Below are 26,345 nucleotides of genomic sequence, written 5' to 3'. Positions count from 1 at the left end.
CATGAATACATTTTATCCAAAGAAGATGCCATTTTGATGTCAAATAGTAGTAGCTGTTAAACAGATTGTTTAATTCACTTGTAGAATTCTGTATTCAAACAACAATATAGGAGAATATTTCTCAAATGTTTTAAAAGTGTTTTTTTCTCCTGTTTGATATTTATTCTTGGTTTCAGTAGTAGTAATCAGGTTGTAAACAATTTCGGTAACATTAGAATATATAACAGAGGATATTTTTGAAATGTTTTAAACTGTTTTCCTCTTTTATTAAATATTTACCATGTGATAAACTCATGTTTCACGTATGATATATATATATACTAAAATTATTTGATTACTGAAGCATTGTTTTAGAAAAAAGTTAAAAAATAGGATATAGACAGGATTCAATCCTTGACCTTCATGACAAAGCATGAGCCAAAGCCCAAAGATATTTTTTTCTTACTTGCAGCATTATTAAGTGAAATACTACACATGTAAGAAGAATATATGTTTTAAATAGATAAATCCTTTAAATAATGCTGTTGTTTTATTATGTAGTTGGACATGAATGAAACAGAAACCTGCTAAGCAGAATATGAAATTGCTGTATGTAGGTTTAAAGTAAAGAAGTGTCAAAATGTTTAATGACTATAAATGAGATATATCTCTGTACACAACCTTTTTGTATAAACATGTCTTTGTGGATAATCGCCATTTTTGACTAAGATCTTCAGATTTTTTCTTGATCAAAGGCATAAAATATAGAATTTATAAAACTATAGTATCAAGAAGTGTAAAAATCAACTGTCATCATTTGATGCTATTTTTACTTATTTTTCTTTTTCCTTCCATAACGGTATCAACTCCTTTTATTTTACTCTTTCCAAAAGTATTAACAAACCATCAGGTCCACTACCACCAATAATGGAAATAGTGAAATATTTTATTCCTCTTCCAGGTAAACTTGTTCTTCAAGTATGAAGGATATTTATACTTTAGGCCTAATTGTTGATTTTTAGACACCTATATTGAGATAGTTGGAAACATAATATTTATAAAATAGTGAATTTTTAAAATGATGGTATCAAAAAGGGTAAAGATCCACTATTGTCATGTATTTTTTGTAAATTTATTATGTGTATATGCATCTAAATTGCATTTTTATATTATTTGAAAACTTTAATAATTCTCTTTTATGCATTGTATTAGCTGTAAAGCATTGAAAACGAATGAAGTTATGGCAGTGACTAGGAAGGTTAATTGCTGTAGATTATATAGTAGATAAACTCGTGCTTCATGTACAAAACATATTAAAACTTTAGGCCTAATTGTTGATTTTTAGGTGCCTCTTGGAATTTGTTTCCTTGCACACTTGTTTATGTTACTAAAGTAATTGTCTGTAAAGTTAATGTTCCAAACATTGTAGTTTTGCACTCGTATGGAACAGTACAGGTTAAACGTCATTCATTTTGCATTCTTATAAATGTAAAAATACCACTGTACAATTAACCAATAGGAATATTTGGTTTTCATATGAGCTAGTACACTGACTGGCACACAAGTTTCTTTTAATTACATAGGTTCTTGGTTTCAGTAGGAGTAGTCGGGTTATAAACAGTTTCAGTAAGATTAAGATATATAAAATGCAAGAGAGCAGTGATGAGGATAGTGTTTGTCTTTGTATTCAAAATATATAAATAATATTCATGATTTTTTTTTAGAAAAGCAGTTTTAATTTTATTTTTAGTTTAATGTGTGCAAATCTATTCTCCTAGAATAGAAATGTTATTATTAAAAATAAGTAGAATATGTGTAATAGTCTTAAACTTGATTTATTTTTTAAAGTGTCCTTTTCAGGACTAAATAAATTCAAAGATTAATTAATTGATTGAATGTTTCAACATTTAGAGCAATACTGTATTTTTTATGTATAGCTACCCTGCACTTGTTGTGGTTCCAGCAGCTGTAAGCGATGACAGTGTTCGAAAGTTTTCACGATGTTATCGACATTGTAGGTAAGTGTAATTCTAAACAGAATTTCTTAACAGGTAAAAGATCTTATTTGTCACAAGTGGTTATTATTTTGCTACTGTAATTGAAGTTTTGACATTAAGCTTGTTGTGATATTGTTCTCCTACTGTACTGTTTGATATCTGTTTTTTATAGATACTCATATAAATCTTGTTCTGTTGATAACTTAGAAACAACTTAGAGTTGCTGACAAAGCTCAATATATACCTTGTTTTTCAGCTTATATCACACCATGCAGTTACATGCTAAAACATAATAAATATACTTAAAGAAAATTTACATATTCTTCTTCCAAATTATATTCATAGATTCTATACTTTGAAAAATAACTTAGTCAAACGTAAAGAGTTCAAGAGAACCTTCACTAGAAATCTTGATATCTGGTAATATGTTTTCTGTATAAATAAACTTAAGACTTAACTAGCACTGTGCCTTGTTTAAGTGCCTTTATTATATATTTGTTTACCAGACAATTGAGAAATGGAAAGCTCTAATTCAAAGATTTGTGGTAACTTCAGAATGATGCATTTATATGTAATTATAAAGATAGCATATAAAGTACCACAAGCTTAAGCAGCATGAATATTAATTCATTACTTGTAGGAGGAAGTTCATTATGGTGGTACTCTTGTGTCAATTATCTGGTAATCCAGATCAGCATAATTAAAAAGATAGAGGAAGTTCATTATGGTAGTACTCTTGTGTCAATTATCTGGTAATCCAGTTCAGCATAATTAAACTTGAACTAATATTTTTGCATTAGTAATAGCTTTGCATAAATCTCATAGCCCTTTATCTAACAATAAAGTTTGCAAAAATAACGTATTCCTGAGATTTTGGAAATCATCCAATCAGCAGTTAGCTGCTTTGATATTGCTGCAATTGATATAAAGTTCAGCAAAATGTTTTGAAGCATTTCTCACTTCACATTTATATGTAGTCAACATATTTTGTAACACTCAATATATTTTCACTCTTCTCAAAACATTATATTTAGATGGTTATGTTCATCAGATAATCACATGACAGTTATGTTTAGACCTTCACAAGACAACTGTGTTTAGACAGTTACAATACAATTATGCGCAAAAAATCACAAGATGATTATGTTTAGACAATCACAAGATAATTATTTTTAGACAGTCATGGAACAATTATGTTTAGACAGTAATAAGACAAAAATGTTTAGACAGTCACAATACATTATGCTTAGGTAATCATGAGACAATTGTATTAAGACAATCACAGGACAGTTACATTTAGACAATCACTACAGGTTAATGTGTAACAGTTAGAACTGGACAATTAACTCAAATAATCAATATAATCAGTTACCTATGAGCATCAATTACATTGATTAGTTTCACACAAAATAAATTAGTAATTGCATGATTAAATCAATTACTGTCCCAAAAATAATCACCTAATTGAAATTAATGTTTCCAGTTATTAATGTTTTTGGTTATTCCAACTATCCAAGTAATCAAAATATTGCCATTGTGATTTCTCATTATTATTTTTGATTAATTCATGATTGCCCAGCTTAATCAATTAGTGTCATGACTCCAATTATCCAAGTCTCATTTGAGAGTATTTGATTAATAAGCTTGACCGTTACTCAATTATCATATTTTGCTAATTGCTCTGTTCTAGTCAGGGATTAAAATATTACATTCCTCCATTCCTGAGGAATTTCAACTTTTTAGTTGGCTTTCCTGATTGGGAATGCACGATCCATCTATTTTCCTTTAGTTATGACCAATGAAAGTGAACATATTGCATGGATTAAATTAAAAAACAACTCATGGGGAACTTCAACTTTACATGATGGAATGTAATCTTCCTGATATATTTCCCTCAAATAAATGTAATTTTATTTCATTATTTTTATCCCTGCTAGTGTACACGGTCAAAAGACATTATGTTCGGAGTGTTGGTAAATGATAAGACTAGTTTGAAATTGTATATTAGTACAGATTCCTATAGTATCTACATTATAAGTAATCATTTTAGTCATTTTACTTCAAACATTGGTATGTCCTTCAAAAGTCAGATGTAAAAGTTTCCCAAAGTCTTAAGGCTTTTTAAATAAATGAAATTTTGTTTATTATGTTTCTGGATCAACATTGATTTTTTTTAAAGTGAACATGGAGTTGTTGCTGTAAATACAGTTTCATAATTTTTGTTGAAAAATCATATAGCATACTATTTTTATGTTGATTCATCTTTAGATTTCCTGTCATTTCCTGGTGTCATCCAAGGACAAAGGCTCTTCTTCTACGTGGCAGCAGTTTTCATGGAAAGGGAGTTATTGGAATGTTGAAAGGACCACCATCTTCTTCAGGTGTTTTATGATCATTTATCTTTCAGTGACAAAGTGTGATGTGAAAATATAACTTCTAAAGTAATTGTGTAAAATAAGGTGCAAACTATAAACAGACTGTGCATAAATTGAATACTTAAAAAAATCAGCTTAAAAATGGCTATGACAAGATAAAAAAGTAAGTAGTGTAAATGTATGTGTATGTCTACAAGTATAAATGTATTGCAAGAGTGTCACAAGATAATTATTAAAAAAATCTTATTAAAAACAAGCTATTTAGGTCAGAACATGAAAGGTAACTATACATTAATGACACTGTTCTTTTAACAAAACAATTTGTTTTTTTTTATCTTCTAATTACATCTGTGAATTCATTGGTAAGTTAATATTTTGTCCATTTTCTGGACTGCTGTGAGTGGGAATGGGGATGATTCCAACTTGATTAATCTTAGTTCTGTAAGTTAAATATTCTTTTATTGTCACGACAAGTGCTGTTGAACATACTTATGATGTTTCTTAACCTGCGTAAAAGAGAGACTGAATACCATGTAGAGTTGCGATGTATAGTTGTAAATAGAAAGCAAGTCTTTCTAAGTAGAAAAATGTGATGAAACATCACAATAATATTATATGTACTGGGTTGGCTACAGTGAAACTCCCAATAAATGAAAGTAAAGCTACAGGTAAGGCACACACACCCTTTTTTCATGATAAAATTATATTTGCATAATTACTGAATGAGTCTAGAATACAAGTTTTTCAAATGTGAATTTGACAATATAAATATCCCCACAGGAAAAAACATTTCAAGAAATATAAAATAATTAATATCCTAATATATTTATTTTGTAATAGGATTTGTTGTGGCTCACCATATTTTTTTTTTAACACTGTTGTCTTAATTGGCTTAACAGTTATGCTATTTGTAGCTCCTGTGAAAAAAAGCCTATTGCTTTAATAATACTAGAACTTCTTAGCTTGTCTGGACCACAGCACCTAAACTTAAAATGCTGTTTAAAATTCTTATGCAAATTGTTAAGCTCTAGTGTTCCACATCTTTAGGAAATGAAGGTTTTTATGTCATCATGCTACTGACATTTTTTTTTTCTGGTTGAAATATATAATATATTCACAAATCTATATCCCCCCCACAAAAAACAAACAAACTATGCACAACTACTTACTGCTGCAAAATATACAGAAATGAAGAAGAATTGAATTTTCAAACATAAATGTTAGTCATAATAAATATGTACATTCAATAAGATTTGAGTAATTATTTTATTTGCAAAATGTTAATAATCTATTTAAAGCTGTAATGGAACTCATTATTAAAAAGTTAATTTGCATGTTTACTAGATATATGACAGCTGTGCAAATAGCAATATAACCAAGTTTCACGTATTTCAGTACTTCTATTCCTTATGCTGCTACCAATAAATACCTTGTAAAGTAAATACTATGGATTATTTAACAATGTCCATGTACTTTTTAAGTTCTGTTGAATATTACCTATGTTTTTATTAGATTTTCAGATTAAGATATGAATGCTATAGAGTACTACTTTTATAGGTTAAAGGAAGATTTGACTTTACTGAAATTTTGAATTTTTTTTTTTGAGAAAGGCACATCAAGTGAAACGTCTACACACATTGAACAAGAGAAATTCATTTCTAGCATCGTTGATTGTACACCTCTGGTCCGAGGAGGTAAAGCAGGAATTAATGATTCAACACTTAGTATTACATCTCTAGTGATGGGTTCTGCTGGCCTGGACAATTTTCCTACTTTGACCCCTGAGCTAGCACGACGTGGTAACCCCTTACAGAAGGCAGTGAACAGTTTGCGATCATCTGGTGGCAAAGGTGGAAGACGTAAGTTTCACAGAAATATATTTCAGGTTATTTGTACTTTTAACTTTGTGCTACTTGTTGATCAAGTAGATACAATGATTTTCAAATTTTACTGAAATTTTTGTCTTTTGTTTTTGTAAAAAGTTTTTGTTGCTATAATTTCCTATTGTTCAATTTTTGTTGTGAGATTAGTCTTGTTATATTAGTCACCATACATTCTTTATAAAGATAAGGACATGTTAGAAGAATATTGTAACAAGCAAAATCTTGAAAGACTTAAAGAAATGTTTTAGAGAGGATTTAGGCTTTTATTGTATTTGAAGTCTGTTTTAATAAAATTGAACCAGATATTTTGCTCTAATGAAAATGAATCGTGCATTTGCTGTTGCAGTCATAATTAGCATTTTGTAATTTAAAGAAATTATGTTTGCAAGCAAGACCTTAACAGGGATTTTTTGTTGATGTTTTGTACCAAATAAAAAAACTTTTGCACATAACAGACAGTTGGCCTGGCATGGCTAGATGGTTAGGATACCCAACTTACAATCTGTGGGTCGTGGGTTTGAATCCCCATCCCACCAAACATGCTCGCCCTTTCGGCCATGGGGACATTATAATGTGTTGGCCAATTCCACTATTCGTTTGTAAAAGAGTAGTGCAATAGTTGGTGTTGGGTAGTGATGACAAGCTGCCTTCTTTCTAGTCTTTCACTGCTAAATCAGGGATGGCTAGCCTAGATAGCTCTCGTGAAGCTTTGTGCAAAAGTCAAAACAAACATAACAGTCAGTCATCAGAGGACTCATTCCATTAGTTTTCTGTAAAGTAACTAATTTCCTGTTCAAACAACTTTCCAGCTATTCTAAGAAATTGTTCTGTGTATTATGTAATAATGAAAAGCAGAAAAGATTCATTCTGTTTTTGTTTTTTTTGTTTTCAAAGTAACTTATTTCCTGTTGGTATACAGAGTTTTAATCTTTCTAAAAATTGTTATATGTTTTACTTGTAATAGTTGGCTATCAGAAAAGATACATTCTGTTGATTTTCTTCAAAGTAATTTGCTTCCACTCCATCAACAATGTTCCTGCTGTTCTAAGAGACTGTTGTATGCAATAGTTGATCATCAGCAATGATTTGTACGGCTTATTTTCATTTAAAAGTATTCGATTTCTAGTCCATATTAAAAGAACTTTGATAAGGATATAAGAAGATATTTTATGTTTGCTAACCAGTCATCAGGTTATGGGGCTCATTCTGTATCATTCTTATGATTGAAGATTGCTGTTACAGAAATTTTGTATTACAAAAAGACAACTGAAACTGCAATACTGAGTAGAATCAGTAAAAATATAATATAAAGCACAAACATGTACTATAATTTAACACTGACAAGCACCAGTGTTGATGATGCATTTTTAACTAAAACTCAATGGTACAAGGACTGTAAGAAAGGAAAAGTTGAATTCATTTACTTGCAAAATTGGAACTAGTTTTTTAATTTTTTTGTATCAGATACTTTCACAGTTAAGCACAAATTGTTGTTTTTCAGTTAACTAAGACTAGAATCATTTGTATAACTGTAAACATTGTAGATTAAAATAATATTTTTTACATAAGTATATTTTTAGTTCTCGAAGATATTCAAGAGCCGATGTAATTAACTTTATGTATGTAATACCCACTTTCTTGTAATATAAGTAGCCATAAGTTTATTATGTTGATCTGGTACTTATTAAAGAATTACGATGGGGCAGCCTAAAGGAGAGAAGACAAGGGTCAATCACAAGTCTAGGTTCAGAAATGGGCTATCGCACCTCAAGATTATCTGATTTTGCTGATGGAATAGAAGGAAGTGCTCATACATTTCAACGAGTGGCACTGTATGTGTTTGGAGAAAAAGCTCAGATCAAGGCAAGTAGTTGGTGATATATCTTTCATCTTTTTTTTAAATTTTTATATGATACTTATGACAGTACTGTGATGTGTCATTAAGACATTAATTAATAAAAACATGCACATCAGAGCTGTTTCTTTCACTTCAGATTACTGTCTATTATAGTAATAAAAACATATATGACATAATTTGAGGCATTTTTGTTAAGAGTAAAAACTGTTCTTAATAGGAAACATATTCAGACATAAAATTATCTAATTTTCTGGGAAATTATTATAAAATATTTGATTGATTAAGTTTGATTGTAGAAAGTACACCTGAATATTATCAGCAATCATAATTTACAAGAAAAAAAGTTTTATGCCAATAGTTAAATGCTGAATGTTTTCTATTGTATAAAGGGTTTGAAACCAGAGTCTTATCCAAATTGTGACTTCATACCGGTCGATTTCACGGAAGTACGCCAGATCAAAGCAAGCTTCAAGAAACTTATGCGGGCATGCATCCCAAGTGACCCTGTAACAGATCCAGACCTGAATTTTTACAGAAGCACAGAAAATTCAGAATGGCTGAACCAGGTAAGGAAAAAAGATTCCAGTTTGAATGATGAGACTGTAGTCTTTAAAAGCAGTGTGTGTGATATATATATATATATATATATATAAATGGGTAAAAATAATGCATTTGGATTTATCATTGTATATAGTTTGTGGTAAATAGTGGAATTTGATAAATGATTAATCATTGGGCTCGTTAATTAAGTATTCTCACATGATACTTGGATAGTTGGAATAATAAAAATTGGTAATAGTTGGAAACACTAATTTCAGTTAGTTGCTTATTTTCATGACACATATCTTTAATTGTACTTTGATTAACTGATTATTTTATGTGACACTAATTGGTGCTCATAGACACTAGAGTTAAACATCCAGAACTAGTTTTTATATCACCTCGAACAGCTTCTGAGATAAAGCTATATACCAAATGTGTAAAATATTGATAAAATCAATGAATTAATAAAATTACAATCAGTTGCTTCAGTTATCAAAAGTATATCTATGTCATTTGTTTTGCTTATTTATGAAAAATGTTTGGAACATTCTATTTTGATATACTTTTTAGCACAATGCATTGTTAAAATTAATGAAATGTATATAAAATACCATATTGACCCAATTATAGAGCAGTCTTGAATATATGGTAATCCCCATTTTCAGAAACCATAAGAGAGGAAAAAGAACTGTCATAATATCCTTTTTTAGGTCTGCAAAATGCCTTTCTTGTAGAATGTGCATTAAGGAGTTCAGTCTTTTGTTTCTGCCAATGCCTCACATTATTTTCAGTTACCCCAAATTTTGTAGCAGCGGTACAATTGATAATTTTTTCTGCCTCATGCACCACCATAATTTTAAGATTTGCATCATAACTCCATCATAATTTTTTATTAATTTCACACTTTCTTGTTCCTTGTCTTTCAATGTGGTCACTCATTCTTGCACAAGGGTCGATCACTAAAATGATACTCCCAGACAACAATTATTATAAAATTTAAAATGAGCACAGTCAAAGCAATAATGCACCAGCAAAATCAATACTATAATTGAACATCCTGTAGGTGGATTAGTTGTAAGATTTAGCGATGACTTTAAATGAGTATCTCGCGTGCATGCCTAAACAGATGCTATCTGGACATTCAGGAATGCAACAGGCAAGCTTGGGGGAAGTGGCCTGTGTTTGGCAGTGATTATAAGGTGACTATGAATTTTACAGCCTAATTGTTAATCAAAAAAACATCATCTTATAATTGGGCCAATATGTTATTTTTGTAAAAAGAGAAATTACAAAAAGGAACTACAAGAAGTTATACAAAACTTCTTGTATAAAACATAGGATTATAAATCTGGAAATAAATATAGCATTGTAAAAACTGCAGGTAAGTAATGTTGAAACTTAAGAAGGAAATAGCATTGTAAAGTAAGAGATGAATACATAATTATAAGTTTTTACAGTAAACATAGCATTTAATATAAATTTGCTGATAGGTTTAATATAAAAAATGCAGGTAAAAACTAGTATTGTAAGGCTGGTATAAAACTTAGCAGTGTAAAACTTAAGATAGTTTGCATGTAAAGTTTTCTTAATTTGTAAAGTTGGAAGTCACATGTAAATGGAGTGTTATTATATAATCTCAAACTCTGTAGATATTGTAAAGCTGCTGGTAAATGTGTTATACAACACAATTGAATGTGTGTGAAAATAGCTTTTGTTAATGATAATATAAAGTTGTGCATAAAATGAACTACTTAATCTTGTTGTCAAATAGAACATTATGAACTTGTATTTAAACCAAACATTTAAAGCTTAACATGATATATATAATTATATGTAAATTGAACATATGAGAGCTTCAGGCAAACTTCATTTGAAATTGTAAGTTAACAAAGGAGTAAAAACTACATATATTATAAATCTGCAGAGATATTAAATTAAATTCTAATGATTGTAAAGCATATCTGTGAGTAGTCAGTCTGGTGTAATATATACCTTTATCAATAACAGTGAAAATTTAAAACCCTTTTTAAATATTCAGCTCACTTTGTCCTGAAGTTAGAATACAAAAAAATAAATAGTAGTAGGTGTAATGTTGTAACATTACACAAAATGAAAGTAATATGAAAAGAATTGCAGAGAAATGTGATGTTGTGTTTTAATGATTTTTGTGTAATCCTTACTAGCTCCAGAATGTTCTACAGCTGTCTGGAGCAGTAGTTGACTTGATGGATGTGCAAGGCTCATCTGTGATGATATGTCTAGAAGATGGGTGGGATGTTACTTGTCAAGTTAGTATTATCTGTTCTGTCAAATTGTGTGATGCACATGATAAATTCAGAAACATAATGAGTAGTTCTAAACTGTAAATTTCTTTTTTTACATTGCTTATAGAAGTTGATGTTAAATCCTTTGTTGAGGCTAGTCAGAAACTATGCATTTGTTCAGTGAGTTTTTTGAATTCTTCTTCTTCGATTTTGTATAGTCATCTAAATTAAATTAAATATCCATTATTATTATTGAACCAAATAAATACTTTTAGTTAGTTATAGATGTGATAGCTATGTGTTTTGTTTTTTGTATTCACTATATTGTATGTTTTTTTGACAGTGCTTATCACATTTAGTTTATGACATAATAAAGATATGTATCTTCAAATGACTAGGTTTTTTTGAATGATTTTAACTGACTTCTGTAATTTCTCACCCTTGATCATAAATTTGAGTAAACATATGTGTAAAAGAAATTCTTATATATTATGGTAGCACTCAAAATCTAAAATGCATTCAAAGTTAAGTTCTGTAGAATGTTTGTGTATTGTTAAGATATTTTATACATACACACACAAACACACATGTATAGAACACATAATTTGATTATGTGTTTCATTTTTAAGGTGTCATCCATTGCTCAGCTTTGTCTTGATCCCTACTACCGGACTTATGAAGGATTTCGAACCTTAATTGAGAAGGAATGGCTAGCTTTTGGTCACCGCTTCAGTCACAGAGGTAATCATACTGCTGCTACTGTAGCCAGTGGATTTGCTCCTGTGTTTTTGCAATTTCTGGACATTGTGCATCAGGCAAGTAAAGCTTTTCATTCCTAATATGGAATGTTTTTAGTTATTTTAATTTGAAATTTAATCTTTATAATTTGCAGATCATTTGGTATCTCTCTGTCAAAAGGTGTTGTGTACTTTTATATGTATGTAAGATTTAAAGCGTAACAAAGTTGTTATTTTTAGAATCACTGCGATTAAACAGCTACTTGCCAGAACACACAACATATTGCTCATCATTTGGTACCTAATTCATGTGTTAGGCTGCAAAATGTTTTTGAAGATTTAAAAGTGGTACATTTTATTAGATGTTGATGATGAATGGAAGGCAGGCAGGGTAATTCTGATGGTAGGGCTGGTATGCATGAAAGAAGCATACATGTGCATTGGCCTAAATTTTGTGAAAGCAATATAGATGTATGTTTCTGTGCTTTTGAAAATATATCAAGAGCAGAAGAATGGCAACCACAGGATATGGTGAAGAAACTAATTCGTACATTACTTGAAAAGGCATTAGCAGCATACAATAAATCTCTCAACACAGGCTCGATCAATTTGACCAACCACATGACTTCTTTGTACTAATTTAAAGTCTTTATAGATTTAACACTTCTAACTTTCAATATAGTGTATATCTTCATAAAATATGGTACTCTTTCAGTTAACATTATAAGTCTTTCACATACAAAAAATCATATATTTTAGTGAAGTATTTTTAATAAGCTAAAATAAAAATTTGTCCCTGAATATATTGAGTATTTGTTTTGAATAGTCCATGTGCAAAGTGATTTTCATGTTAAGATTAAAAATACTTTTCCTCCACTCAAAAATCTCAAATTTCTTTTGTGTAATCCCTAAAACCTCCTAAATGCATTTCAAGTGTTTGTTTTCAGTAACACTTTATATTTTATCTGTTATTTTCTCTACCCTATCTCTATATGGGATCCGTCAGTTCGACTAACTTCGTAACCACCAAAAAAAAAAAGAACCGAAATAAATCTATATTACCCTTTTTTTCATTCTAGAATTACTTCAAATTGTAACATGAAACTACATTTGTTTATCCTATGTAGCTTTAAGATGGTAACAGTATACATCTATTTATAATTAAATTTTATTGTTTTATTGCCTTTTGAACAGTGTCTAACTACTGTGAAACATTTTTATTACATTATTATTTATTTAGTCCCCCAGTGACACAGATAGCCCATTGTGTAGCTTTGTGCTTAATTAGAAACAAACAATTATTTATTTTACCTAATTTAATCTTAACTAATCTAAGAAAGTTCCCTATTTTTAGATTTGTTACTTTTATAATAATAAGTAAAGAATAAAGATGAAAAACAAGAAATAAAGTACTTACCCAATCTTCTCTTTTCTTGCTGTCGATTGTTGATGACACTTAACCCTAGTTTTTTATACTAAAGCACTAAATAATTTGTATTTAATTAAATAATGCACCAAAGAACATAGACTAATATAATTCAAAAGTAGACAAATTCCCCTAACTCTAAAACTTTTTTGGCTTTCTAACTATACAACAAGAGCCGTTGCAAGTTCATCCAAGCTAGTCATCAGCTTTCCCACAGGAACAAAGCTTGTACTCCGAGTTAAATTGACGATTATCTGTTCAGAACTCAATGTTATACAATAGATAGATAGATAAAATAGATAAATATTTGATAGATAAAAACCTTTGCTTTCTATTGGTTATAGGTAATGTATAATTAAATATAAGAGAGAACTATTAACAAATCCTGAAAGAGAGGGTGCGGCAGGAGGGGTCTGATTTTCTTTTTGATTGCTCTGTACCCAACCATAATTGAAGGCTACAAAAAATTGTGGTTTGTCTGAGCAATGATGATTTCATAGTGAGTAATTTATGTTTAATTTTGTACATTTTGGAGAGATGGTGGATGAAATAGACAAGAGAAGATGCCTAGTGAAAATGTGTCATGTGTGTCACACTAAGGGAAATTCAAGATTTTTTTAAATATTGACTTGTAGAATTAAGAATTTAAAACTTATATACTATTAAAATATAGGTTATTAGCTAAGATTTTATGTATTAATTGGTATAACAAAAACAAAAAGTAGTTGAATAAAATTATGAATGTAAGACACTAAAACCTTGTGTCATGTGCAGTAAAGGATACTTGTGGTGATAGGGTTAATGCAATAGCCTGATCCAAGATACAGATATATGTTATTTGCATAAAAACTCTGATATTTGGGGATTTATATATGCAAGTAGATGAAAATAGCACACATTTTTTCTAGTCATGATCTGAATGGAAACTTGAAAGGGTTCAAAAGGACTCAAGTAAACTCTGAAATTTACACTTTGGTCTTTTAAAATTTGTTTTGAGAAAAAAAAAGATCTTGCATAAAAAATTGTCCAAGCATGGCCTAGTGTTTAATGTGCTCAGATTATAAATCCGAGGGATCATGGTTTGCATTTTCTTTATGCAAAAATTACACTCTTCACTTTGAGGCAGAGGGTATGCTGTAAGAGCGATGGCTAAATCCCACTATTCTGTTGGCAAAGAGTAGCCCAAGAATTGATGGTGGGTGCTGATGATTATCTGTTTTCTGTGTAGTTTGTAAGCTCAAAATTAGGTACAGCTATGCATATAGCCCTTAGGTTGTCTTGCATGAAAAGTATTAAAAAAAAAAGTTTGGAATTAACCAATTTTCAGATCCAATTTTTTTTTTACAGACAAATTTGCTTGCCAGCTATTCATACAGAAATCAGGGTTAGCAGTTAGTACTACTAAGAAAGTGATGAAAAAACGATGCAAAATACGAACTCAAAATGATTTATAGAAAGTGAAACCACTCGACTAACAAAAACTGAATAATGATTACACCATTTAGTTTAACAGTAATGATCATTAAAGAGCTTATTTAAAATTTTTTTAAATGGGAAATATCTGGCAAAATATTAAGATGACAAGATGAGTACAAAGTTCAAAGATGAATTCTGTCAGTATTGAAAGGAACATGTTAGTTTTTACAGTTCTAAAATATATCCTGTAACCTACCAAGTAAAAAATATAGGCTTCCAAGTGTTCCAAGCTAGTAGGATATTTCTGATTTCTAAGTTTATCCTGTCCTTATAATATTCATACAAAATCTCCTGACACTTTACCTATCAAAATTTTCTGCTAATTTCATAGTTATCTGTCTTATTTGTCACTACTACTATCGGTTCTAGTGACATCAATCATCTGATGTTAAAGAGTATTCTACATTCTGTTCTTTGTTAGTTGGCATTACGTAGTGATACAAATCCTGATACACAAGTTTCAAACTCGCCCCACATGGGCATAAGAATTGAATAACTCAGAAATCTGCATTGATAAAGAAAAAACAAAATGAGGCAAAGTACCAAAAAATCATGGGAAGAAGAGTTCTGCTATCGTAGTGCATACTGTCAAGTCAGCTGTTAACCTCGAGAACAGCAGTGAACAAGTTAAGACTGAGAAAGAAACTGTAAAATTGTAAATAAACTTTTTTTTTTAATTGAGCCTTCTATATCTTATTTATTCTTGTCTCAAAGTCTACAAGAAGGCATTTTTAAGCACCTAAAAATCATAATTTTTTAGGTGGAGGGTTCCTAGATCCCTTATAAGAGGAGCAACCCCCTTTCCTTTCCTTTTTTTTTTTTTTTACATCCCTCACATTTAGAGGCTTTGTAAAAATATTTGTGTGTTTTCAGGTAACCTGTTTAATATGGTGCTGTACAATAACAGACTGAGAGAGTAACATTAAGTTCTTAATGTGTAGAGCTGCTGCATTATGTTCTGAGTACTATTTATTGAGAAAGCTATTATTATGTTGCTATTAGATTATGATTAGAAATTCATGTTGGCTGATACTTAAAAATACTTCTAGAGTTTAGTCATAGGAAACTTAATCAATATATCTTTATTCTGTACAGATTCATTTGCAATTTCCATTATCATTTGAATTCAACCAGTACTTTTTGAAGTTTATGGCCTACCATTATGTCTCGTGCCGTTTTCGCACATTTCTTTTGGATAGTGAATGTGAGAGGGAAGAAGCAGGTTGGCTGACAGATGAACGAGGATCTAAGTATCGTGGTCTGGACAGTGGGTCAGATGATGAAACAGGGTTTTCAGGAAAGACAGGTACTCTAAACAACATCTCGAGTGTTCTTGGTCCATCTCTGTGGGATTACTTAGATAAGCTGTGGACTAGGTCAACTATGTTTTACAATTTCCTCTATGTTCCCAATTTAGAAGATGGGGTAAGTTACAACTTCCAGTGATGATTTTTCTTTATCTGCAATTCTTAATAAAAATAATTTAAAAAAACTTTATCTATATGTTTGATGATAAGATGATGATTTGTGAAATACTCCTTTATCTTACCACATATTTTATGGTTTTGTTATTGTACAGGGTGGTCCAAAATTAGCTTTCCTATTTTAAAATGTAACAAATAACAGTTTTTATTGACATATCAGAAGACTTCTACATGTGCACCATAAGTGATTTTCAGCACGTCTAACCATCATTCAATTTCAGTCCACATTTGCTGCAATATGTTAACAGTTACAGTGGCGATGGCATCCATTATCCTGGTCTATAGCTCTGTGATATTTACTATAGATGTACGATACATGATATCTTTAATATACCCCCAAAGAAATAAGTCTAGTGGAGGGATGTCTGCTGAGTGTGGAGGCCATGGAATTGTCCCACCCGGACCAATCCATTGCATTGTGCCTTTTCTTGCATGGTTGCCATTTTACAGGGTAACACTACTCACTGGAGTGAAGAACAAACAAACATGACAATAAAAATTGTTTGAGCTCAGTCACAAGATGCTGAAAACTGCATGGTTTTATTTCTTTAGTTATTTGATTACAAATTTTTTCAAATGGGAAAGATAATTTTGGGCCACCCTGTATTTACACATGCTTGTGCAACAACCAGTATGTTATTTAGAAAATTTTTGTACCATTTATTTTTCTAAATTATAATAATTTTTTAGGTCTTAAGACCATATTCCAACATTTCCAACTTGGAGATATGGGATTATTACCTGAAGGAGGAGCTTTCACATGGCCCACCATATGATTTAGAAGCAGTTGCCATGGAGAAGCAGAGGGAGGAAGAATCAGAAGCAGCTGATGGAATTCCTCGAGAAACTTCTCGTAGGATAGTCAATGCTTGTTATGATAATATGCAGGCTGTTCAACCGGATGTGTTCAGTCAACTTCTAGAGGTATAGAAGACTGTTACTTTTTTTTGTCATTGTTGTTGTAACAAAGACTGAAGTTCTACTTAAAAATACAAAACAGGAGAAGATAGAAATATTGTTATCCATTTTAAAGAAAAGATTTATATATTTGTAACCTGAAATAAATAATTTCAGATGACTGCAGCAATTTATTGTTCATGTTGAAAATTAGTTTTTAAAACATTAAACATTATTTTGGGAAATATCCATTTTAGCCAACATGAATATCTTGAAATATTATATTCATGTCATTATTAATTCTACATCTCTTTAAAGAATATAGGTAAAGTTCTGTGTTGGAACATTGTAATAAATGAATATCTGGAAATATTATATTCATGTTATTATTAATTCTACATCTCATTAAAGATTATAGGTAAAGTTCTGTGTTGGAACATTGTGATACTTGGCTAACATGTGGTTGAATTTAGTAGATTGCTGTACCATATTAATTAGCATGACATGTTTTACATTTAAGATTTATACAATAGTGCTTTTTCAGTCTTACTATTTGTACAGGGAAATGGGGTACAGTGATGTTTGTTAATTAATTATATGGAATATTAGATTATTAAAGTAAGAAATTAAAATCCTTGTACTGTTATTGATGCTTATGTACTTTCTGTTATTATAATATAATGAGATGTTCTGATATTTGTAGGCTGTATATACCACATGTTCTATCTTGTTTAGGAAGGGGGTTAGGAATTTCCATAGTGTAAAAAAACTCCAAAGATCTTTATTTCAGCATTAGGGTGGAACACTAATTATAGGAATTAATTGCAATAATTATGATATTTTAGTTCAAAATGTTTGTGTGACTTGTACATTATCAAGGACTCTGTAACTTACAAAGTAGTAGATCTACAAGCAGCTTGATAAATAAACAGTTTTGATAAAGAAGTGTTTAAAAAAACAAAACTAATTTTATGGTTAGTGGTTACAAAAACATTTTAAACTTGAATATAAGATCTGAGTAAAGGTGGTTGTACAAAATTTATGTTTCATTATATGATATTTCACAGGTTGGAATTAAAAACTACAAAAATATTCTTAACACTGTTACTCGTATGAAGATGAGTAATAATTTGAAATATTTGAAGGTAAATAAAGGTACATGAATTCAATTGTACTTTTAATCTCAAAAATAAGATATTGTTTGATGATTCCATGAAGAATTATATAAGAATAATTTGTTTTTCTTTTCAGGTCATCCCCAACCTTGAGACTGAGCTTGGTCACTTACCACAGAAGTGGATGGTTTTATGGGATAAGTTAGAGCTACCTGCTTCTGATTCACACATCGTGAGTTTTCCTGCTACATAAAATAACTTTTATATTGATTTTATTAGAATTGAATTCTGTTTTACCAAGCAAACTTGATACTTGATATTCAATGAAAATTTCATATCTGCTTTTAAGAGTACGTTGAGTTTTTTTTTTTTTTTGTGTGTTTAAAAGAGAAAAATGTCCTCCTCTGAATCAACAGTTGCTTTCAGCTGATTTGTTTTTATAGTACTAAGCTTCTATATCCAGTGATCCATACTCCTTTGTTTCTCTTTTTACATTAAACTACCCTATTGGTGTCTTCTTTTTGTGCAAGATCTCATTTGTCCTATTGAAACTTTGAACTAAAATTCTGTTGGTTCTTTATCTCAGTCCCTCAGCCCAAATTTTTGAGTGTAATTTGTAGTATGCAGACCTCAAGTGAATTCTCTAGCAGACTTTCTTGGGCTTTCACTGTATCAAGGCTTTTTCTCTTTCTTTATCAAACAAGATTAGTAATATTTCCTACCAAGGGAAGGTCAATCATATGTAGATTATTTCCTTTTTTTTATTCCTTTTATTTTGGATTCAATAGTTGTATTTTTTACAGCTGTAAAAAGTATTTCCAATGGCTTTGAATTTCCTTAATTTTTTGCTGTTTCGTGTCATTTTGAGATGTTGATCTGATCATGACATTGACTTTGATCTGATGGTTTCATGAATGTGTATTGAGCAGGAAATCAATACATAAGATTGATGTGTTTTATAATATGTCATCAATGAATGTTTAAAACATCAACATCTAAAACTGTAGACAGATGGTAACTAAGCTGGTAATATCAGATAATGAAACATTATGGTCTTGATGTCTTAACTTTTTCAGAATGAGCATCATTTTGTGCACCATTCAGGAGGTTTTAGTGAGTTACATTCAAAATTTAATTAAACTACTTTCTTATCATGGTATGTAAATAAACTCAGCATAAAAACGTGGCTAATAATCCAAATTTTAACCTTATAAATTTTAAGTTCTTAATTTTGTAAGGCAATATTAAAAAAACACCTCAATTTCCCCTAGTGTGAGAATTTTGATATTTGCTCTCTGTAATGCTCATTATGATGCCATCACTCAGGCAGAACAATTTTTATAACTTTCTATCTAATTTTGTTACAGAGCCATAAAATAGAAAATCAGACCACACTTGCCACACCCACCTTTCATAGCCTCTCTTTCAGAAATTACCAATAGTTCTGTCTGACATTTAATACTATATTATTTAAAACTAATAGAAAGCCAAGATTTTTCATCCATCAAATTATGTATTGTGTTGTTTTCTGTACAGAGAATTGTCTATTTCACTCCAGTTTCAACTTTATTCCCAAGAAAAACACATTGACAAGCTTAGCTGAATTTTTAATGGCTCTTTTCACATAGAGGGCCAGAAAAATTGTGATAGTTATGGAACATTGTCTGCTTTTTGCATGTTATTATTCAGTGTTCTTTTGTGCATTATTTAATCAAATAATATATTATTTAGTGCAGTAGTACCATTAGTATAAAAAAGTAGGGTTAAGTATTAACAATTAACAGCCAAAAAAAGACCCAGGTAAGTATTTATTTCTTGTTTTTAATGTGTATTCTTTATTTATTATTATAAAAGTAACTAAAATGTAAAAATTAGAAATTTTTTAGGTTAGTTACTGTTAGATTATGTAAAATAAAGAATAATAATGATAAACATTTTTTATGAGGTATGCTTGTGAGTAGCCCAGGTGTTATATAATTTGATAGGGAAACATGATTTCCGTGGTAGAAATATTAATTTAGATATTGTTCAAAGGGCAATAAAACAATAAAATTTAAGTATAAACAGATGTAAACTGTTATGAGTTTAAAACTATATAGGATATACAAATGTAGTTCCATGTTACAATTTGAAGTCATTCTAGAAAAGAAAAAATGGTAATTTAGATTTATTTCAATTTTTTTTGGGTGCTTATGAGGTCAGTCAAATTGAGAGGGGGCAAAGTAATAATAAAAGAACCCATAAAACTACAAAACTAAAAATTTTTATTTACCCCTGCATGGATCTGCATACCAATTTTGGTAAATATCCATTCACACCCTGCAAGGTAGTTACATGGACAGACAGTACTATTATATTTATATAGATATATACATGCATTACAATAATATGATTATCAGTCACAATGTTAAACTAAACGACTGCCCTAATTTTTCCTAAATATTAGTAAATTTTTATCTAGGTAGCTCTAACTTTTATCTGTTAAAAATTAGTTTTTCTTGCTGAAAAGTATGCTAAGTTAATTATTTCTTCTTTACTTCTGCCCTTTTATATTTATATTTGATCACAGTTTGAAATACGTTTAGTGTAATTTATTAATAATCTTATTCAGTGGGTGGGTAACATAGATTTGATTTGTACACGCCTTTCTCATTATTGTTTTATTTCTTTTGCTCACTGTATTCAGATATTTAAGGTATTCTTTCCTGAATCCATCATTTGTATTTTTATGTGAAGTCTTTAGAGAATTCAGTCTCTCATGTACCTGTTTTGATCACGTACTTTTAACATATTTTGTTCATTATTTCATCTCTTCTAATTTGTATTCAATTCTTTCTTGAATCTGGTGCTGACTGTAAATTTTTTTAATTGTATTGGTAAAGGTATTTTAGAAAAAACACTGATACAATTTAGTAGACAAATAACTATTGAATATATGGAGTAGAAAGGCATTGCAAAGGTGAAAGGTTAGTGTAGATATAGACATCTACTTTGTAGTATTGGTCAGTTAAAAGGTATTGTGTTTAAACCCATAATTTTGTTTCCTTTTTGTTATTCTGAAGTATGTACAAAGTTTTATTATATTTTTATTATTTGAATCTGTTTTTATTCTTATATGAAATTATAAATGTGTTTTGTTAAGTTATCTATCAGTATTGCATTACTCTGCACATTTCCAGTATTTAATGCTACCTGACATGTAAAATGGAAGTGTTATTTACTTGCTTAGTTTTTGAGAATACTAATTTTGGTAAACCCATCAGTTTTGGTACATTGGTTTTTTTCTTAAAAAAAGAACTAAATAAAATACATTATACTGAGATTTTAAAGAAAAGCATTTAGAAATTAAGTGTTTATATCATTTTTATCTAACTTCATGTCCATTGTTTGAAATATTTCCTCATTTAGAGACAAGCTTCTTTCACCACACAACTTATTAGATCCCATGGAAGATCTATCCACAAAAGATCAACAATTGAGATTTTGATTCGAGGCAAGATGGTTGGGGAGTCTAACCAACCTCAAGTTTATTCTCATCCTCATCGATTTGAAAAATACAACTACACAACACCAACTTATTGTGACTATTGCTCTCACGTGCTTTGGGGTTTGGTAAAAACTGGTAAGAATGACTAATAATTGCATGTTCTTTATTAGTTTCTGAGCATTTAGAATTTAAAATACCTATTATAATATTTATGATGAATATCAACTAGTTAACTAGTATGTAAAACCATTTATAAATGCTAAAACATCTTCCAACAATTTGCTACAGTTAGTTGGATAGCTAGAAGCCTTAAGTTACAGGTAAAGGGGAATCTATATGGGATAACATTTATGCCTTATATTTTTAACACTTAAGGTGAAGTTTAGTTGTATAGTGCAGAAAGATAAATATTCACACACCACTAACTAAATTCTATCAGAAATCTAGATAGATAGGTTTGAGTATATTATTCTCCTGTTGTGTGTATATTCCAGCTCTACAATATATTTTAATTTCTCGTAGTTCTAGTCTTGAACTTAAAAAATATCGTTAAGGTCATGTACTAAATTTAGCCATGGAACTTGTACTGTTTTATGAGATAATTCTGTTGTATCCTATTTACTCTCCGTATTGACTGTCACATGGCACATGATATTTCTACATTCCAGTACCTGTTTACTTATTGATCATCTACAAACAAAGAACACTTTGTGAATACAGTTTGATGCTTTCAAATCAAATTCTTTCTTTCTTCCAAGTAGAGAAATATTATTTCTATTTTGAAGGAGCTAGAACACACTGTAAAGTCCCATCTTTATTTACTGCATTCTTCAGTGTGCTCATAATTTGTCTTTCCATTATTTGCCAATTCTGCTCAAATGCAGTTATTCAGTTTCTTTACTTTTAATTTTCTTTACTTCATAACACAGTAGTCAGATCACCAGTACTTTGGTTAATTATTCTTCTGTCTTCAGCAAGTAAGTGTTTTATTTTATTCTTATGTCAATGTTATTTCTTTTATTTTACATTCCCTCTGTGACAAATTGCTGCACTCGTCCTTCCAAATTACTAAACTTCCAATTTTTATGGAAATCTGTCGAGTTTGTACTTGGGTTTGTTTTTGAATTACTGCATGTATTTAAACTTTGACACTATGGAGACAAAATTCAACTTATGACTTTTTAAGTATGTCAAAAATAACTTGAAATACTTAAAAAAAAATATATATATATATATATAAAGAATATAATGATGGTTTGATTGGTTTTTAAATAAAAAAAAACAACAACAAAGAATGCACTTTTTGAATTAGGCAGGTTAATTTCTATTAATTTTCTATTAATTCAACTTAATTTCTATCTCAAACTAGCTATGAAAAGTTCAGGACAATTTTACTTCAAGGATAAAACTGCTGTACAAGCAACAGTGGTCTGAGTGCAGAGGGCTGTATAATTACATATATCATTCAATGTATTTATGAGCTTGTCAAAGAGCATTCAAACAAAATAAACAGTGTTAATTTGAGTGGTGCTTCACTTATTAATAAAATTTGATATTAAAATTGAAACTTTAGAGCAATTATAGATTTAAAGATGGTCAATCTTCATTGATGTCATGATTGTAGAAGGTTTTCCTGTCAAGAAACTGAAACTTGATATGTGTCAGTTTTGAATTTAATAGCTGAGTTGTTACTTAACCCTATAACAATGACGTGCTGCATTTTGTAGCATGTTACATAACTCTCATTAAATTTTGTTCCAATAATAAAACCAGTGAATAAAATTGTTCAAAAGAACTTTCATAAAAGTATGTAGTTTGAGAAAAATAGAATATTAAATTTAGTTTTTTTCTGTTATTTCTAATAAAAATTTGTTATTTAATGTAGTTATTTGCACTAAGACTTTGCACAGAAAGGAGTTTAAAGGGCACACTGTTGTTAAAGGGTTGTTAAAGTATAAAATCAAGAGTGATTTTATTGCAAACATTATGTTAAAGGTTTTTCAAATATCACTTGCATAATCTCTAGAACTTCCTAAATGAATGTCACACCTTTACTTTTTCACTTATAGTTTATTTTTAATGTTTTACTTTCCTTTTCTATTCTTTACCTTTGATTATTTATGTTGACACATTTCAACGGGTACCCGTAGGTGATAGAACAGTATGAACGACAGAGATACCTTAGTTTCTGGCAAAATCTTTTTACACATACTTGGTAATATAAGCCTTGCAGAGCAAAGGAAGCTTTGGTTATTTTATAAAACTTATTAAACCTTTCAAATATGAATTTTAAACTCTAATAACACATAATTAACTAAAATATGAAAATAAAACCTAAATACAACTAAACTGTCTCTCTAACTATAACATATTTAGGTCAGAAACAACTGCAGTTCTGTCGTGAGCAAAGCAGCCAACAATAGTATAAACAATGCTTGGAGACGGCTTGAATGGGTAATGAAAAAAAACTTTAATATTAGTTTAACATAACAGCAAATATATAGTGTTTCAACAAGGTTCTGTCATCATCAGGTACCTGATGCCAATTTGAAAATAACTGTTATTAAGTTATTATGTAAAATGAGCTCTTTCTAATGACTATAAACATGTACATGTTGAAAGTACATGTAACTTCTAAAGCTCAATGTCATCTATAGAAGGTGGGCATAGCACCTGTCAGGGGTTGACAAAATGTGTTTCTTGTTTCAACTGCATTCAGCCAAATTACTTTGAAACATATGTGTCAAAGGGGTAAGTAAACTACATTCTTGTCTAGACTTACATGCACATAACTTACCCCTTTTGCTTCAAGCTATACTTCTCCAAACTTTGACATTGTTTATAACTCGTGCATTATGTGACACAAACCTGAGAGATTTCATTTATGCTTTCAATGTTTCTTTTGAAATAAAGGAATAAAAACTAAAATAATATAAAACTTTGAACTATAACATACTTGATAATAATAATTTCATTAAAATACTTTGATAGTAAAGTAAATTAATTATGTTTTGAATGTAACTCAGTGACATGCACAGAAAGGAGTTTAAAAGGCACGTTGTTGTTAAAGGGTTGAAATATAAAATCAAGAGTGATTTTATTGCAAACATTATGTTAAAGGTTTTTCTAATATCTAGAAACATGTAAATTTTATAGTTATTCTAAAAATTCTAAATTAAATCATAATTTAACTACATTTTCACAAATTTAACATGAAATGCATTTATGTATGCTTAAATAATTGCATTATATTATCAGTGATTAACATTTCATCCTGTGTTTTTAGGTATGAGGTGCATGGACTGTGGATATAATTGCCATGAAAAATGCATGGAATCAGTCCCCAAGAACTGCACTAAATATAAATCTGTTAGTGATTCAGGAGCTGCATCTGTTTCTCTGTCCAAGGGTGGCAGTGCTGAGAATTCTTCAGTGGCATCTAGTAAGTTTATTAGTTAATCTTTATATGTTGACAAATCTCAGGTTTACCTTGCAAAAAGAGTATATCTGACATTTGTCTACGTTTAAGAAAAGACAACATAACCCTTTTCAACCAGATATTATTATTTGGAAGTTGCATATAATTTTAAGAATAAAACTACAAGATGTTCTGATAAACTGATTAAATATTGTTTTACATTATTGAAATGTAATAGTGCAATGCAGTGTGCTGAAAATTTTTAGTACAGTTTGAGAAACACTAAACTGCAACTTAAAAACTGAAGTGTTTCTGTATTGAGAACGTACTCTTTTGACTGATAATTTGTGTGATATTGAATCACAATAAGACTGATAACACTTTGATTTGCATCTTACTTTACTGAACCTTTATGTATTTCCAGAAAGAAAAGTGTATAATAGTATTTCAGGCCAGAAAAGAAAGATAAGATTCAAAATGTTATCAATCTGTATTGTGATGCAATATCACACTAGCTACCAATCAACAGATCACATGTATATGACAACATAAAGGTTTCGTGTGGTGTTAGCTGTGAAAAAGAAGCTGCTGCTTTACAAAAGGATTTAAATTAATTGTTGAGTAGCCCTTTATTGAATCCTTTCCAACAATTTAACATCCTTCTAAACTTTTTAGCATGGGACCGACCTCATAACCATTTTGTGCTTGTTATAGTTTTCATGCTATAACTTTTAAATTAATAAGTGTATGTTAACGAAATTTAGCAAATTATTAGGAAACATTACAATGCTTTGATATGCAAAATATAAAATTTTTTTATTCAGTTTTAAGGTTGTTAAACAATGTTTTTCTCCTGCCTTTTTTTTTCTTTTTGCGTGTTGCCTGTCCAACATGCAAAGTAATTTCATTTTAAGATTAAAAATACTTTTATGCATCAGAAAATTTTCTAATTTTATATGCGAAATCTTTATAATGTCCAAATAGTTATCAAACATTTCTTAAGAAAAAAACTATATTTTATCTGTTATTTTCATTAACAAATCTCTGTACGGGTTCAGTAGATTTGACTGTTTTTGTAACCACCATAAAAAATTAGGAAATAAATATAGTTCTAGAATGAAAACAAATTATAAAACAAAAACATAAATGTTTAGACTAAATAGCTTAAATCTCTTAACATTTTACATTTATATATATTTATTATTTTTATTATATGAATCTTTCAATCATGCCTGGCTAACAATACAGAAGTTACAATGATGTGGCACACATGCACTTACATTACCGTATCCAATAATATAAAATTGACCTTTAGTCTTTAAAAAGTTACCTGTCTTGGCTGTGTTTTAGTGGACTAGTATTTTGTAAAATTCAGTCAAATTTCCATTATTATACATTATATATGT

At 29.8% G+C, this 26,345-nt stretch overlaps 1 protein-coding gene across 1 annotated transcript in view; it reads left to right on the top strand.

The window, feature by feature from the left end:
* Positions 1 to 26,345, top strand: part of LOC106462098 (myotubularin-related protein 13-like) — a 105,974-nt gene that overhangs the window by 67,469 nt on the left and 12,160 nt on the right. The window contains exons 28-39 of the mRNA XM_022389234.1: positions 1,891 to 1,997; positions 4,245 to 4,357; positions 5,962 to 6,210; positions 7,925 to 8,097; positions 8,482 to 8,658; positions 10,819 to 10,923; positions 11,529 to 11,714; positions 15,634 to 15,963; positions 16,713 to 16,946; positions 18,171 to 18,266; positions 21,443 to 21,656; positions 24,808 to 24,963. Of these exons, the coding sequence (XP_022244942.1) occupies positions 1,891 to 1,997; positions 4,245 to 4,357; positions 5,962 to 6,210; positions 7,925 to 8,097; positions 8,482 to 8,658; positions 10,819 to 10,923; positions 11,529 to 11,714; positions 15,634 to 15,963; positions 16,713 to 16,946; positions 18,171 to 18,266; positions 21,443 to 21,656; positions 24,808 to 24,963 (2,140 nt within the window). The remainder of the gene's footprint in view (positions 1 to 1,890; positions 1,998 to 4,244; positions 4,358 to 5,961; positions 6,211 to 7,924; positions 8,098 to 8,481; positions 8,659 to 10,818; positions 10,924 to 11,528; positions 11,715 to 15,633; positions 15,964 to 16,712; positions 16,947 to 18,170; positions 18,267 to 21,442; positions 21,657 to 24,807; positions 24,964 to 26,345) is intronic.

This window comes from Limulus polyphemus, unplaced genomic scaffold (assembly GCF_000517525.1).
Source record: "Limulus polyphemus unplaced genomic scaffold, Limulus_polyphemus-2.1.2 Scaffold1092, whole genome shotgun sequence".
In the NCBI taxonomy this organism is placed as follows: domain Eukaryota; kingdom Metazoa; phylum Arthropoda; class Merostomata; order Xiphosura; family Limulidae; genus Limulus; species Limulus polyphemus.
This window is presented reverse-complemented; position numbering and strand designations above follow the sequence as displayed.